This window comes from Serinus canaria, chromosome 1A, assembly GCF_022539315.1.
Source record: "Serinus canaria isolate serCan28SL12 chromosome 1A, serCan2020, whole genome shotgun sequence".
NCBI classification, from domain to species: Eukaryota; Metazoa; Chordata; class Aves; order Passeriformes; family Fringillidae; genus Serinus; species Serinus canaria.
Window position 1 is genome coordinate 6,541,876 of NC_066314.1, and position 16,942 is coordinate 6,558,817.

General features: G+C 39.3%; 1 protein-coding gene across 2 annotated transcripts in view; it reads right to left on the reverse strand.

The window, feature by feature from the left end:
* The window catches only part of BEND7 (BEN domain containing 7), a 47,249-nt gene that overhangs the window by 22,762 nt on the left and 7,545 nt on the right, over positions 1-16,942 (reverse strand). The window contains exons 3-5 of one of the 2 annotated variants that reach the window (XM_030238658.2): positions 10,657-10,956; positions 4,769-4,891; positions 2,060-2,325 (exon numbers count right to left, since the gene is read on the reverse strand). In XM_030238658.2, the coding sequence (XP_030094518.2) occupies positions 2,060-2,325; positions 4,769-4,891; positions 10,657-10,956 (689 nt within the window). The remainder of the gene's footprint in view (positions 1-2,059; positions 2,326-4,768; positions 4,892-10,656; positions 10,957-16,942) is intronic. The other variant, XM_030238659.2, reaches the window with a different exon arrangement.

The window sequence follows — 16,942 nt, forward strand, 5'->3', positions numbered from 1 at the left end:
GACCTGAATGCTAAAGGCTTTTGCTGTGCTAAATTTAACAGGCAATGAATTAGATTTAATCCTAGATATTTTAGTAGGCTGTAATATGTAGATTAAAAATTATTAGGTTATAAATGAAATATTACATCTGTAAAACAAACATAAGTCCAACTAAGAGGTGTAATCAGATCACTGCATTTAAAAAGCAGATTCTCTGATCCATGGTCCAGATTGAGGGTTTGTCTCACCAAGACATTTTCCACCTCTGTAAGTAACAGTATTTCATCTCAGCAGATCTGGACTAATTGCACTGGTTTTGGCAGCCCTGATTTTATACCCATTAAATCTGGATTCTTCTTAAAGTTCAATAAATGTTGGCAAAATAGCAGTGGCAGCAGTGGTGATGTATGACACAGCACACACTACAGACAACCTGTGGAATATTCTCAAGGGAACATTCATTTATGGTGCTTTGTAAGATGTCTTTCAGGATTTTTCAGGCACACAGACATGCTGGTTGTGACCAAAACAGAGATGCTTATAAAAAAGTAAAAAAGATAACGCTGCCATTGTTCTCAAAAAAGTGTCTTTCTTAAGCCTTCTCAAAATATTTAAGGTCACTTTTTTTTTTTGCATTAAATATATCTGTTTTCATAACTCAAATGTTTTCTTTCCAAAGACAAAACAAAATCAATTTGTTTGTCTCGGGGTTCTAGCTCTGTAAATTTAGTCAAACAACTGTTGTGGCAAGCAAGGGCTCAAGCATGGAAGGACAGATGAAGACCTGATTTATGAGCCAAATGTTTTTTCTTTTTTTCCTTAGGTCAAACTGGCAACTACAAAGAACCGTGTCCAGCGATGAAACACATTCATAAAGCCAAATTAAATTCCATTGCAAGCACAAAACTGTTTTCAAAACCGTGTTTCAAGCTGACAAGAGTGCCACAAGCAAAGAAAAATTATAAGCACAAATTGCATACTGGAGATAAATTACCAGTCCTCCCCAAACCTTTACCTCAAATATTATTAAGCTCAGCACTACAAAAGGAAACCCTCTGAAAAAAGCATCAAACTAGTTACTCTGTATCACTGCACTGACTCTGTGGCATGAGACTGCAACCTAATTAGTGGTGTGGCTTGCATCTCTGTAACTGAATTATCCTGACTGCTCTTTTTTATTATTAGTTCCCTCTTCCAGAAGGATAGAATATTATCTGCTGCATTGTTTTCATTTACGCTTATTGATACGGAATTTAATTATGTTTTTCTAGCTCATAGTACTTAGGAAATTGGAAAGAGCCTGCTCAAAATTAAAAATATATTAGAGACATTAATGAACAGTTTACTTGTCAGTGAACTGGTTTGGATGACATCAATTTGGTCATTAAACAAAGCCAATCATCGACCAGATACATGGAATTTCTATTAGTGTGTACATGAATCAAGAAAACATGCTTACTACAAAATTCTATGGGAAAAGTGCATATTCTTAGAGCGGCAAATTTTGGCCTTTTTAGTCACGCTGACATCATCAACAGGGCTGAGGCCCTACTACAGCACACATAGCAATCAAGACCAAATGACCCAATTCAGCAAAGACTGAATATGAATTTTTCTAGAGATGAGGAGTCCCCCAAAGTCAGCAGGACCAGAAAAGCAGGAAAGCACGTAAACACTCCTTGGCAGGATAAAGACTCATGTGTGGACTACATGGGCTCATCAGCAATGACGGGGCTGTGAATGCTTTACACACCTCACATTTTTCATGGCTCCTCATCTCAACCATGGCTCTTGGCATTGGGAGAGATGAAGAACAAATTTCCACTGAAAGCTCAAAAAACAGGAGCCTTGAACTCAAGGGAAAACTTCATGCTTGTGAAAGTTAAAAAAAAAGACCCAAAACCTTTTAATGACCACTCCCCACATCTAACCCTAACATCTCCATTCACTCCTACCCAAGATTTGCTTGTTCAGTCTAACAAAAAGTGGGAAGACGCATCAATGTGACTTGAGTACTGATTCTCCTGAATGAGCAGTATTTCAAAATCTTGCAATCCTGCACATTACAATTTTAACTTACATCTGATGAAGCTGATTCAAGGATAATTCCAAACCCTGACACAGGGGTCTCTGGCTTCAGGGGGGGTTCAACTTCTTGCAGACTCGGTTGTTCCAAGTTTGCCGTCAGCCTCTTCTCATTCTCTGGAGAGCTGGGTTTCTTATTCGCGGAAACTGCTTCAACAACTCTGAGGGGCAGTTTTCTCTTTTTATTTCTCTTTCTTGATATTGTTGACTTCTGTGCACAAATCAGAGGAACAGGAGGCTGCTGTCTGTTTTGAGTCCCAACTGAATGAAAGAAAATAATGCATTAATTTTAAAGACAAAAGCCCATGAATATCCACACCATTAAACTACTGACTCACTGAACTTATCTTCTAGATAAGTGATGTGATTTTTCAGGGTTGCTGGTGCATGGGAAACAAATAAGTTTTATCACCTTTGCATAATTTTCCAATCTGTACAATGGGGATAATGACAGTGAGCTCTGTGGTGAGGCTTTTCAAGCCATAATGATGAACAGTATTTTAAGGAAATTAGGAATACACAGTTCTTTTTCCTAGTGACCACTGGATGGCTGGTGACATGAAGCACTTAAGTGATGATTAATTTGTGTGCCCTCTGAATGACTAAGAATCTCACTCTTTGAGGATCTCTTCCTGATAAAGTAAGATAATACAAGTGCTAATGCAATTACAGTTATTTTTATGACAGTGGTCTCCAAGTTAATTAGCTCAGCAAGAACATTTCAAGTACCATTATGCCAAGAATGAGTGAAAACACTATTCAATAGTTTAATTTCTAAGGGAAAAAAAGTAACCCAAAGTTCCATCAGTTTGTTTTGCTCATACACAAAAGCTGACATGTATTACCACTGAAATATAAGAAACCATATTTTACATTTATCAATATTCTGCATTTTCCAGTATTCACAATCATTTGTATAAATTAAGGCACCAATCCTGAACCTGTACCAATATGAACAAGCCCTCCAGAAGAATGCTATCAAGATATCATTATGTGTGTGGATAAATCACTAAGATCAAGGTCAAAACAAAGACAAAGCCAGAAGTGCTCTACATGCAGATCAAATTCATTCAAGATATGAAAAAGCTACAAAAAGTACTCATCTACAAAGCTTCAGGAAGAAAACAAACCTCTGACTATTGTTTATTAAAATATTTCTGGAATATTTCATTTCTGGCAAGGATTTACAAGACTGTGATGTGTAGTTTATAATTAAGACAGTAGGGTGTTTGAATACTAAAGTAAGTTATTACACTTTCACATACAGGTTTGAACATTAGGGTTTTTTTTTCTTTTAGCAACAAAAATGCCAAATGATTTTTTTCTCTGCAAAACCATAACTTCAGAAAATATTAAATATTCCAAGTGAATCAAAAGATTCACAAATTAACAAAGGTACTTACTCTGTAGATATATAATTAATAAGAAATGTTCTGCTACTGAGGAGTCAGCTCTTTTGGCATAGACCCCAGTTTTCTAACTCTCACTCACAAGCCATTTTTCAATCACCCATGTGATTTCAATGAAATTGGACTGATTGCATAAAAAAATACCATGTACCAGCAAAAGCTGTAAAACTGGGCTTTTGTGTACTTCTTTGTAAACTGATGACTTCTAGAAAAGCATTTTTATGTGTGCCAACTGATATTACAAAACCTGTCTGATCATTCCCATCACTCACTCAAACATTATACACCGTGGAGACAAGGAGTTTAGTCAGCCCTTCACTCCACCCATCTTTCAGTTAATTACTCAACACTCCCTTTTCTTACAGAAGTCTTATCAGCCTCTCCACAAGAGAAGTCTCCATGCCTCCAGTCCCCATCATTCATGCTGGATGGGCAAGTCAGCTGACAAAATCTCCAACATCTCTATCTCCTCATTAGTATTAACACTAACTTTTAGGTAGCACAGAGCCTGCAGCTTCACATAAGCCTATGATGACTTAACTCTACCTACCACGTTCTCATTATCTTGCTGGCTCAACTACTCCTCTGGCTCTGCACTGTTCTGTTTCAGCTCCCAACCTAGGAGAAAACTAGACTCAGTAATTTTCTACAAGGAACAAATTATTGTGGGTATACACACTGAAAGCTGGTACTTCACAGCCAGAGGATGGGTGGAGGCCACAACATGCAGTAGCTAGCTCAGCTGTGACTACCACAGAGCTAAAAGAGGTTTGAATGAATAACTATTTGGTAACTTTCAGCTACCTTGAAATTTTATTTTTCTAACCCCTAAGATTAGTGAACTGGTAAGCAGAACACAGGTGAGGTAGCATTTGGCACCCCTGAATCAATACACTGTGAAAACAAAGTGGGCATATTGACCTGCCCACTCAGCTCTCATTATGTATCTAATCACATTAATTTTATTTTCAATTTAGCCTTAAAAGGCTAAAGATAAAATCCCATATTTCAGGTAAGAATCTGAAAAGTAGAAGTTGCATTTCCAAGAAACTTATGAAAATTTGACTTTGACTGATATGTCAGGAGAGCAGGAAACAATTCAGGTATTCCTGAGTGCCCACACAGACTTTAATCTCCCAGACCATTCCCTAACAGGAAGATCACAGAATCATAGAACAGTTTGGGTTTGGAAGGGACCTCCAAAGACCATCTCATCCAACACCCCTGCAACAAGCTGGGCCATCCTCAACCCCATGCTTGCCACAGGTATGCACATGTGGGACTGGTCACTGTACCTGCTTGCAGCTGCATCAATTTTCGCATGGTCTTGAGCTCCTGAAGAATAGCCTGCAGGGTTGACTGGCAATTACACGTACAGCAGTTTGGTCCAACTGATGAATTCACCATTGGAATTTCTCCTGAAAGAGAGTGGAATGAAATGGGTGAGAAGTAAGCCACACAAGATCACCCACACAACAATTGGCAGGTGTTAGAAGCTATGATCAATATAACAGATTGCAAAATCAGATCAAAAGCATGAAAGGAAGTAATTTTCAACATGATTCCTTTTAAGAGGAAAGGACCACTAGTTTTTACTCAATTACTAATATATGCAATTATATTGAGTTGGGATGCAATGTTACATGGGCTGGGGAAGACTGTTCAGAGTGTGAATATAATGCACTCCTCACAGCAGGGCTTTCTATTGTCAGGCTGGTTCATCTTGAATAACAAAAGCACCAAACCTCATTACAAACATACTTATTTTATCACACACACATAAAAAAGCCTATCTCCTGGAACAGTCTTACAAAGAATGAAGACAGTCTGTGCAATAAAGGTTTGTGCTGTACATAAAATGAGAGTCTAGGAATTTTTAAACTGCTTGAATCTTACAGGTGATTCTTTACCATGTGAAGAAGAGAGAATGAAAATACCCAACTTGGAGAAAAAAACCCAAAACAACAGGACAGAAAAGAACAACATGAAAGCTTTCAAATCTGCTCTTCTGTTTGCCAGGGTGGGATTGTTTTCTATGATGTTTTCCACCACTGTAGCCTACAAGATGGGCTTTCCAGAGTTTCCCTTTGAAAATTAATATAGTAGTTCAAGACATTCCTTTTCTCTAGTAATTCTTATTAGTGTTTAACTGAACTCCCATATTTCTAGTTCTAGCCCTCAGCAGTGCTTTTATTACTGCTTTACTTTCCAGAAATTTTGTATCTTTTGTTCTGAATTAGAACAGGCTGTAACAGCTGAGGGATTTCAAACTTTGCAGGATAGTTGTCTCTTGCACTTTAGCTTAAGACAGCTGCATCCCTAGACAGCTATCCCTAGCTGCAAATAAAAATTTCAATATTCAACAAAACACCTAACAGTATCTGGTTGAAGCTGAGGCTAGATGGGATGCACCTCCCTTCCCTTCAAAATGTCCTTACAGTCATTTAAATTGATGGCTATTTTACTGCTCAAGACTGCAGGAGGAGGGATTAACATTTCATGAAGATAGGTACAAATGCACCTAACAAAATAACCTCACTTGGTGTCACGTGTGGACTTCAGCCAGTGTATGTTCCTTTTTCTTCTGTAGCCTGACACTTACCAGGTGCCTGCCCTTTAATCATTACCTAGCAAAAGTGAACAGAAGCAATTCATTTAATCTCCACTTATAAATGTTCACATTTTTCATTATTACTTCTGCTCTCCTCTGAAGCCAAACCAGGTTATTAATACCTTTTCAGGTTTGGGTTCTGTTCTTTCATCACAGATCCCTGATATCAGACCCACACAGACCCCCTGACTTTAATCCTCATTTGAAATAACTGAAAATCTGGCCACCACCAGGCACTTGTTCTCTACCTCCTTCCATACATTCCTTCAGACCTGAAGCAACATCTATCAGACTTGAGCAAACTCATGGTTACACTCCAAAGATGAGCTGCTTGTAAAGCTAAACTAATGCATCACCTGAAGACACCTGACATCATCTGGGTGTCACACTCTTTTCCTCAGATATTTAGATACTCCACATCCTGCAATTACAAATTCTGATATTTTAAAATATCATACATGGATAAAATCTGTTAAAAATGTATTAAGATAAATGGAGTACTTAACAAAATCCCTACAAATCTAGCAAATGCAAATGCAATAGAACCACTGGCTTCAGCTCTCAAAGGTTTCAGCTGCAAATAAAATGATTTTTATACTAAGAAGTTATTTGGAAAACAGGCTGAGAATCTCAAAATGAAACAAAAAGGTTTCTGACTCAGCAGGACTCTGCCTAGTTTGATCTTGCCCTTCCTTTGTACACAGTCTATTCTTTAGAAGTTCCTTGGGGCATGGATGGGATTTTACTTTTTCAATGGTCCATAAAATGTTTAGCCCATTGTTACAGGTACAGAGGAAAAAAAAAATGTTATCTTTAGCTTTGCAGCAGATTAATCAGAATCTCTCAACTTGGCTCCACCAATACCCTTCACCTACATGTCTTAAGTAGACTTTTAAGTAGATGAATTTCAAGACAACTTATAATTTAATAGCACCAGCATAACTCTAGCTTTCAGTAAGACAAGCAGGTACCCCAGATATGGAAGCCCCAGAATTTAGAAGAGTTTTATTAATAGACAAATACAAAGCAAGACTATCATTCCTTCAGTCCTTTCTCAGTTGTTTTAGACTAGAAGATCCTTAGGATAAAGCCTGTCATTTCTCTTGATCAGAATTCAATATTATAGAGGGCTTCTGGAAGTGTCTTCTTCTGGAAATGGTATCTGAAAGACTCTGGGGGGAAACAGGGTTGGTGGCTTTTGTTTGCTTCTTAACAAAGGCTCTACATCATGGTGAATTGCAAGTGAAAACTTGAACAAATTGTATCAGTAAATACCTGTGCCTCTTTCCTGTTGCAATATAACATGTTCCTAATGAAAACACACAGGCACACAGGCTCCTGATGGAAAACCACGGGGTCTATTTTCCCATTGAAGCATAGGGGATTTACTTTATAATCCCCATTAGTATTGATAGAAATTACCCATGTAAATCTACCATAGGTACTGGGAATGGGAAAAGAGACCACCAATATTTTAAATCAAAGCAGGGTTCTACTGACTCCTTACATATTCATGAGGGTTTTTTATTTTCCTTCTATCCTCCCTCCTCTGATCAGTTATTGTGTTGTAAGAAATATCTAGTAGAGTGTTCTCAGTCATTGTTCTAAGCACTATCTTTATCATTTTTAGGGGACAAAAGCAACCCTTTTCAACTGTTATAAATCAATTTTTAATTTTAAAAGGAGATCAGACTTTTTATTTTTATGAAGGAGTCTTTAAAGAGTCATCCCCCTCTCTTTTGGAAGGTGGCCAGCAGGCAAATTTGATACCTGCCTGTTTGACTGAGAGAAGGAGATGACACAAATACATGAGTTGCTTCTCCTATGTGAGCAATAAGTAGCCCAGGACAGTGGGCTACTTATTGCTCACATAGGCTACTTATTGCTCACAGCTGGATCTGCTGAGAGGGAATTCACTCACTGTAACTAACATTGCTACCAGCTTATACGGGAAAAGCATGCAAGAACTACCCAGTGAAAATGATCTTGATGCAACTCAAAAGCAATTCAGCTGCTGCATCACTGCTGGATTTGGTACAGAACACAAGAAGAAACTCAAGTGTGAGTTTACTGTCTATAATAGGACAGACATGGTGCTCACTCTTTGTAGTCTCAGATGGCTTCCACTAAAAACAGTGGGTCACAGATGTCTACCTAACACCCTGACTTGTGGAACCACCACCTTAAGTCTGGTTTGGAATAAATCCCTTTGGTTTTCATGTGTGTTCCTACTCTTCCCTCTTTTGCAGCAATGTCTAGGCTTACCCTGTTCCTCTTTTGTTTTAGTTGATGCCTTAAGTTTCAGCTTTCACATTTTTCAGATTCTGTACTGCATTAGTATATAACTCTGAAATTCATATAGAGAGTTAGAGAGTTCTCTTCACAGTTTAGTAAGACAAAACAAAACTTTTCCAGCCCTGGAAGCTCCAGGCCCCAAAAAGTATGAACAAAAGCAAACTGGGGGGAGCAAAAACTAGGAGAATGTGACTTCATTAAGCTGTGAAGTTGTGATTGGACAATTAATCCCAGTATGTAAATGGACCAAACTTATAAAAGTGTGAACATTTGTGACCCGTCATCCAGGGCCAGGCTCTTGTACTGCCCAAGGTGTAACCTTTGAAGGCCTTTTTAATAAATACCTACTTTATTTCTCTTACTCTGTCTAGCCTCTGCTCTAGGTAACCTTTCCAGGCATCATTGTCAATAGCTTTCTCATTAATGTTTTCTATACCAGCACCTATTAAACATTTATTGCAGCCTCTCCTTGAACCACCTTACCCTGTGAGTAGACTAGTGCACCACTGAGATGGACTTGATGTGCCTATTGCATTCAACTTTGAGCAATTCAGATGGCCTACAACATATATCTTCATTTTTTATATAGTATCTATCCACAGTGGACAGAAAGAGTTCCTGGACTCAGATCACCTACTACAGATGCCTGAACATCTCCCCAGTGATGACCTAAGCCTGACCTAAGCCCCAGGTAATAACATTGTGTCTGGCAGTTTTGTTCGGGTAACTTAAACACCACGGTAAGAACCAAGGTTCTTACAATATCTCTTGAAGTACTGTTCAGCATTTCTACACCCAGCTTTTAAAAACTTTGTCCATCCTCTGAATAACATCTAAAATACTGAGTTTGATGCTCAGGCTGTCAAATGCAAGGGATAGGGGGGAATCAGGCTGTTAAAATGCCCAGAAGGGCTGTGTACTGAGTGAGGAGCAGTTCCAGGGCTCAGAAATGCATCAAAAGTTTTTCTCACTGCTCAGAAATGCATCAGAAGTTTTTCTTCCCTAGAGACCAGGGCTTGGAGCCCAAGCAGGAGTCAGGATCACAACACTCCATCAGAGGCAGACACCTCAAACCCAACTGCTACACAGATTGTCTTTTCAAAGGCGGCCAGAGGAGAGGGCCCACACCCTCCTTCATGTAATAACCCAAAAGATTGCATTCCTTTCAGCAGCAGGACAGCTGCAAAGGGACGTGCCTCCTGGCCTGCTCCCCCAAGGGCTGGGAACCTGGGCATTTCTCCTGTCCAGCCCAGGAGGTTGCTCAACCTGACTCTTCCATGTCCCATTGACCACTTCAAACCTGTAAGAAATCATAAGTCAACTGAATCCTTCCTCCACATACAAAAAAATCAAAACTGACATTTTCTTGCATATAGGGCCAAATCCTGTCAACACATTTTAGCTCACATGCTGAATCAGGCCCCTGAGGGGATAGAGGTGCTGCTCCACCTACTTTCTGGATTTGGGAACAAGGCACATAATCTATGCAGGTTTGGGCACTTCTGTGCATGCAGAGAACTGTCCCTGCCAGTGCCCAGGGCCTCTGAGGACAAAGAAGGAGATGTGTGATGAATTTTGGGTCCTTCCATATTTAGAAGATTGTTATGGTGGGGTTTTGACAGCAGTTTTTTAATCTGGCAGCAAAACTTCCATTCTCTGGGACTTAATAAGAAAAAGGCATTTTAGAGGCACACTGCCATCTACTTCAGGGCAGAATTCTCTGCCAATACTGAATTGGCCACACTCTAGAACATGCTGTTCACAGGTAGACTCCACCATCTCTTTTCTCCAATAGTCTCATTGGAATAAAAGCCTAAGGCTGTGATGGAATTTTGTACCTGCTGTTCAGTGGCCTGTTACAAGGCTGATGCCATCCCCTTATGAAAGGCAGTAGAATCCTGCTCCACAAGTAGTGTCACAACAATGCTACATTATTCACAGAAAAGAGGAGTGGTAGAGGTTGACATTTAATTAGCCATGAATTTAATAACAATGACAAAAGCTGTTTTAGTAAGTACTGTATAGAAATTAAGCTTGTAAAGGCATTGAGTAATTCAATCCTATCACCATTTTAAAAGCTAAGACAGATGGTAGCAGAATGTACAGTGCCCACTTTCACACCTTTTTGAAGTGATAACTATGTGCTCATTTTGTAGACTCTGAACTATAACTGCTTTCAGTGCAGTGCTACAATATATCATCACAACAAAGGCAGATATTTAGTAGAGAACAAGGGGGGGAGGAAAGGCACCATTCTCAGTGTCTAACAGGTCATACCATTGGATGCCACAGTTCGAGCCTGATTTTGGAATGTTTTGGATCGAGTTCCATATTGCCCTGAAAGATGGCTGCCTTGGGGCGATAGCTCATTCCATGCTCCGCTCTGGGACGGATGAAGGCTCGCCTGGGACTCCGCAGGGGGATTCAGGCGCTGGGCCCAGGCTAAATCTAAATCTTGGGGCTCCTCCTTCAGTTTTTCTCCTTCTTTGCCAACTCGTTGATAGATTCTTCCAGTGCTGTCATTCAGTAATCTTCTCATCCCTGTAATTTGTTTTTTAATTTCCCGGCTTTCATCTCCTAATGAAAACAGAGCCACAGTTATCACTGAAAATTAGCAAAAACAGTAATGGGTAGCAATTAGTGGTTTTAGATGCCAATAAGAGTTGGAGCAAATAAATAAATAAATAACAACGAGAAAGAAAATGGATGGTTGAATGGTCGCTGGGATGTAACAGGCTATGCCTTCACACAGCCATGGCTGACAGCTCTCATGCCTGAAAGACCTGCTGAACTTGGCTTTCTTGATGTTGTTTCTAAGGCTTTGATGAGTAAGATTATTTTTTTGCCAGAAGGAAATAATAATAGCTACAGCAATTTCAAATAAACTGTCCTTTTAAGAGCCTGATCCTATTCAGGCCTTGACATCAGTGGATATTTTCCCTGAGTAGAGCCCAAAGGATCAGATCCTTTAAGTATCAGTTTGCTGTATGCTCAAGGATAGATCCTATGAAAAAAAAAAATAAAGCACAGAAAGCACCACACCACACACATGCAGAACAGCACTGCATCTATTGATTTTAATGAACAGAATTAGTTCCTTATTCCACAGAATTTAGTAATACTGGATTATACAGGAATAAATTAAACAGTAGCTAATATGTGTGTAACCGCAGATAGCTGAATTGCTGAATGTCTTAAAAATGTAGATTCTAAAGAGAAAATGAAAATATATACCAGAAAAATGTGACTGGTCCAAATAAATTCAGGGCATTTAAATAATAAAAGTTGCATACTTAATATGCCTGGCACCATTTAAGTAATAATTTTACATATGAAACTGCTGATTGCACAATGAATAGATGTGTTTTGGGCAGATAGTAGCCTGTTTTGCTTGTTAAAGCATACATTACATTTCATGAGTAATAAGGAAGTGCTCATTGCCCTTTCTGAAGAAAGAAGCCTCTGGTTTTCTTACTGGTAATAGAAAAATCAAATACCTTAAGCAAATGTCGTAAGTAAGATCTAGAAACTGATGAATCAACCTTCCTTTATAGAATATTTAACACAATAATGCCTGGTATCCTCTACTCAATTTATATTCCTGCTTCCCTAAATAAACCTATTTTTGGAAAAGCAACTGTACAAAAGAAACTTTAGAAGAAAAAAAAAACGTACTCTCCAAAAATCCAAGATGCAAGGTGAGCCGTCTCTGGTTCAAAAAGGTACTTGAAAGTGTGCTAAATTCCAGGCATGTGAACAATTTTATCAACTCAATAGCACCATTCAGTTGCCTAAACTTAGGTGCACGTTTAGGTAGCAGCTAAACCAGACAGCTAAAAGAGCTGCAAACCCCTCCCCAACACAGGCCAAGCTCAGTTTGCTGCAAGCCCGGTGTACTGCACACCCAAAAGAGGGAGGTTTTGTTCTAGGAGGAGAATAAGCAGAAGGGGAGAGGAGCTGAACAATGTGCTCCAACCTCTGCTGGATAGCAGCATCTCCTGCTTGACCTGGTGCACCGGTTCCCTGGGCTGGTGCCAGCTGGCTCCAGCCCACCCCAATCCAGAGAGGAGAGTGGGCGGCTTGCAAGAAACCTTTGAGTCCAAACTTAGAAAAATATTTGCCAACCCCGTACAGCAACACGCCAGCACCATTTCCACTCCAGCTAACACAGTGAGAAAAACCCTCTGCAAGGAAGTTCTGCACTGTATTTATTTATTTTGTTGGTTTGCCTGCAGATTTCTTTGTGCGCGTGTGATTTCATTAACAGTAACAGCACCAATTCCTTTAAAATGACACTTTTTGGCCCCAACCCAACCAGGGGTTGACTGTTTGCAGTTCCCAACCTTGAAAGGCTGCAGAGTAGCACAGGACTCCAATTACTGAGATACTCACAGCCATACACTGCACGCTGCCCTTCTCCGGTACAGGGCTGTACCTGCCCCGATCCCAGCTCCACACGCTCCCAGCACACTACAGCCTGGAGCAATCCCTTCCTGTCGTGCCATTTAACATTACCCTGGGAGTTTTAAGTTGGCAATTTGGATTTGTGCTCAATGGCAAAATGTATGTGAGTATCAAAACAGCTTCCCACCCACCTCCTCCTGCTGGGTGCAGAGACTGTGCTATGTGTCTGGTCGGGTGACATGTTGTTAGAAAGATTAAATTTCCGTTACCCAATTACATAAAATATTAATGTTAATTGAGCTTATTCAGCCTTGATTCTGTTCCCTTGTTCCTTTATATAGAAGTCTTCCTATACAGTGACATGAGCATACTCCAGACAGAAAGAAACACTACATTTATGTTACAATAAACCCTGAACTTGCACCCTACATAAACTTATCATTTTGATTAGGTAGATCCTTACAGGAAGATTCACCCTTTGTAAGCTCGTTGGTTGGGGTTTGGGTTTTCAGAGTTTTTTCAGGGATTTTTCTGTTTGTGGGGGTTTTTTTGCTTGTTTGTTTGGTTGTTTTTCTGTTTTGTTTTTAGGATACGTCGCCCCTTTTGCAAGAAAGTGCATTAAAATCCTACAGGCTATAAGCCTGACTTAGTCTTCAGTGCAAGTTTACATCTCTCCTCTCCCAATCATGCCTTTTTCCAGCTTTTAGTTTGTAGCCGACCAGCAACAGCAGCATCCTCCCCATAGAAGTGGAGAGCAGATGATGTTACACCATCTGAATCTGCAGATAGGTGCAACACCAGTAACAGATTTTAACTTCTTGCTCTCTGGTTATCTCATTTGGCTATTAGCTCTAGAGCCCGAGGACAGTGTTTTGTTATCAGTTATTCCACTGCTGATAATTTTCACAGATAATAACCATGTAATTTAAAAATTTAAAAAAAAAATTGACGGGGCACAGAGAAAACACAACAACTCAAATTAGTATGTCCTGTGGAAGAGCCAGCCTTCTTTTAAATGCTAAATAGAATAATAAAGCACTGGAAAAAAATAGTTTATTGCACAGAAATCTGCATTATCTATCTGTGCAAAGCTTTCTAAGATAGATGCTGAGGCCTGAGAAGAGTGGTGCATACTTCAGCCTCTCTCTGTACACATACCAGAGCTCCTCACCATTTCCAAGGAGATGGGGATGTCTCCAAAGGCTGCCTACAGCACTTGCCATTTGGATACCCCATGCAAATCCCTGGGTTTTATCTGAAACAATTGAAGTTACCTGCAAAACACTATAACACTTACAAAATACTACTCAAATAGAACCATGGCTAGTTAGAGCCCTATTTAGGAACTTGTATATAGAGACGTCAATCGTCATAACAAAAACATCTTAACAATTTTAAATAACTACTGTTGTTGTTATTTAAACAACAACAGTTGTTTCCATGATGGCCCCTTATAAGCAACCAATTTTTTTTTCCTACCTGACCTGACTGTAATCTTCTAAAACAACAACGACAAAAAAAAAAAAGGCACAAAACAAAGCCCTTTTTTAATAAATGCTACACAACATAAAAAGTAATTTCCTCAAAATTAATTTCAATCTATTTCCTTACTGAAAGCGTATAGGACATAAAAACTTCCTGCTTCGAAAGATGCAAGAATGTTTAAATTACAAAGGAACAAATGTCAACCAGAAAATTGTTCCAGGCTGCAGTAGCACCCATGTGCTAAGTGTGCAACTGTTCTGAAGCAACAGGCCTGTAAACAACTCCAGTTAACAACATATTAATGATAAATTAATTTATTACACTCTTCACTCCTATATGCCTGTCCATATTTTCACTACTATGTTTATTAAACTTAAAATATCACATTGCCTACCAACACCTTGTTATACTTTTCCTGAACAGCTGATCAAATATTATCATAGCACTGCAAACAATTATAAAATTATATGTGACCATATTGATATGTTCAAGCATTAATTTTATCCCAGTATCACAGAAGTGGCAACCATGTCTGTATTAATGTGTATGTTTTAAAGTGTATAAATGGGTGAACAGAATTAAAGTTGGAAAAATGTCTCTATACAATATTTCCTTCCTTCGTCTCACAAAACCAAATAACCATCATGTTCTCTTTGTCCAGTATTCTGCAATTCCTTCCTTTATTTTTAACATTCATGTTTCTCATCTATTTTGGGAAATATTCATGAGATCACTTTGAAAATAAATTTTTTCTATTAATTATAGTTTAATAATTTTATGGGTTTTGGACAGACAAAACACCTATGGAATTTTTTCCTTTGTTGAACATACAAATAGGGATTTTTCCTGGATCAGGCTGCTTACTGAAGTTACTTTTATCTCACATTTTCACCTTTGTGTCCAACTAGGCTGAAATTTGTGGAGCTGTTGGGAGGGTAGGAATGGCAGCGACAGGCAGCCAGACAAGCACATGTGAGCTGACAACATGAGCCTGGTTTGTATGGAAACAAGGCTTCAGAGGTGAGAAAAAGTGGAAGTTGAAGCATATGGCGTGAAAGCTCAACAAAAAATAATAAGTAAATGCAAAGGGTTATATAATTGAGCATATTAAACTGCAATTTATTAGATGCCATTTGAATGCTGCCCTCTCTGGAAGGGGGCCAGCAAAACTCGCCTGCTGTGTTTGAAGACTGTAAAGGGCTGATTCAGCTCAAGGAATCAGGAAGCACGTACACACAGGGCACAGTCTCCACAGCTCAACCAGGCTGAACTCACCAAAACACCTTTTGGAATGCTACACAGTGTTCAGGTATTTCCATCAGAGACAGTTATCTTAGAAGGAAGCTCAGCATCCCTTCTCAGCAAGAACTACACCCACATCAAATCATAATTTTCAAAAATCTAGGTATTTTTTGGTCATCTTGTACCACAAGTTGTCCTGAAATACAAAGTTGCAGAGGTCAGCATGGGGAAAATAGAGGATCCATGTGCATGATTCCTTATCAGAGCAAAGGTCTCCTAAATCACGTGGAATCTTACTGTGACTTCTCTGTGCATAATTGGAATCGGGCATCCGTGAACTAAACTAATGGGGTAAGCACACATTTCCCAAAAAAGTGATCCCAGGTCTTTGCCAGCATACAAAATTCTACACTGAAGAAAAAACACAGGCAACAACATCCTTGGCAAATGAAAAACCTAAACCCCAAGTCAGCAGGGAGGGCAGTGGTCATGAACCGTGTCAGAGGGCCGCACAAGCAACACGAGTTACGAGCTGGAGAATTTGACTCTGCTAAACTAACATGCGGAGACATTGAAGCTGTCTAAGTCGAGGCATCTTAGCAATGCTCTAAAACATCACCTCAAAGCACTTTCCTATGTTCATGTCACCACACAAAGCACTAGAATTAGATATGCAGGAAAACTGGATCACCCTCAAATCAGACCTCTTATTCACAAAGCAAGCACAAAACCATGTTATTTGATAACCCTGCCTATCATGAAACAGACAAAGTTATTAAACCCCATAAACACCAATGTAAGCAAAGAAATTTGCAGAATCTAACCCAGAATCAGACCCTGAGAGTATTCAGGCTTTTGGGGTTATTTCCCTGGAAACTGGGTCATAGCAGGTGGCCTAGCCACCACTCCCACCTCAAACACAGTAAATCTTTGGAAGAGCCTGGTGAAAGAGGTTCAAAACACCCAACAGGAGAAGCTACAGAAGCCCAAGTTACACACTTTCATGCCACACTGTGCCAGCTAAATCACTTGGGAAAGGACAAGTGAGCAACTGTTCAATAAAAGTATATATTAATATATAATTAAAAAAGTAATAATAGATATGAATCAACTTCCCCCAGTTCTTGGAAATATCCCAGGCCAAGACCACGCTTTAGCCCCAAAGGGAAATACTTTACCAAGTTAGATCATTAGAGAACACAGATACATAAAATAAACTTCTATGCAGTCTTAATTACAGAAGCCACTACTCAAACAACCAGACTTGGGATATAATCCTATTAACAGTAACACAAGTCTGTGAAGTTACTTGTTAAGTCAACTTTTTCTCTGTGAATAAATTGCAAAGGATATAATTTCTGGGACAGAATAAATTCTTGAAATTAGTGAGTAACTTATGCATTTCTCCCCTGCTCCAAAAACACATTATTTA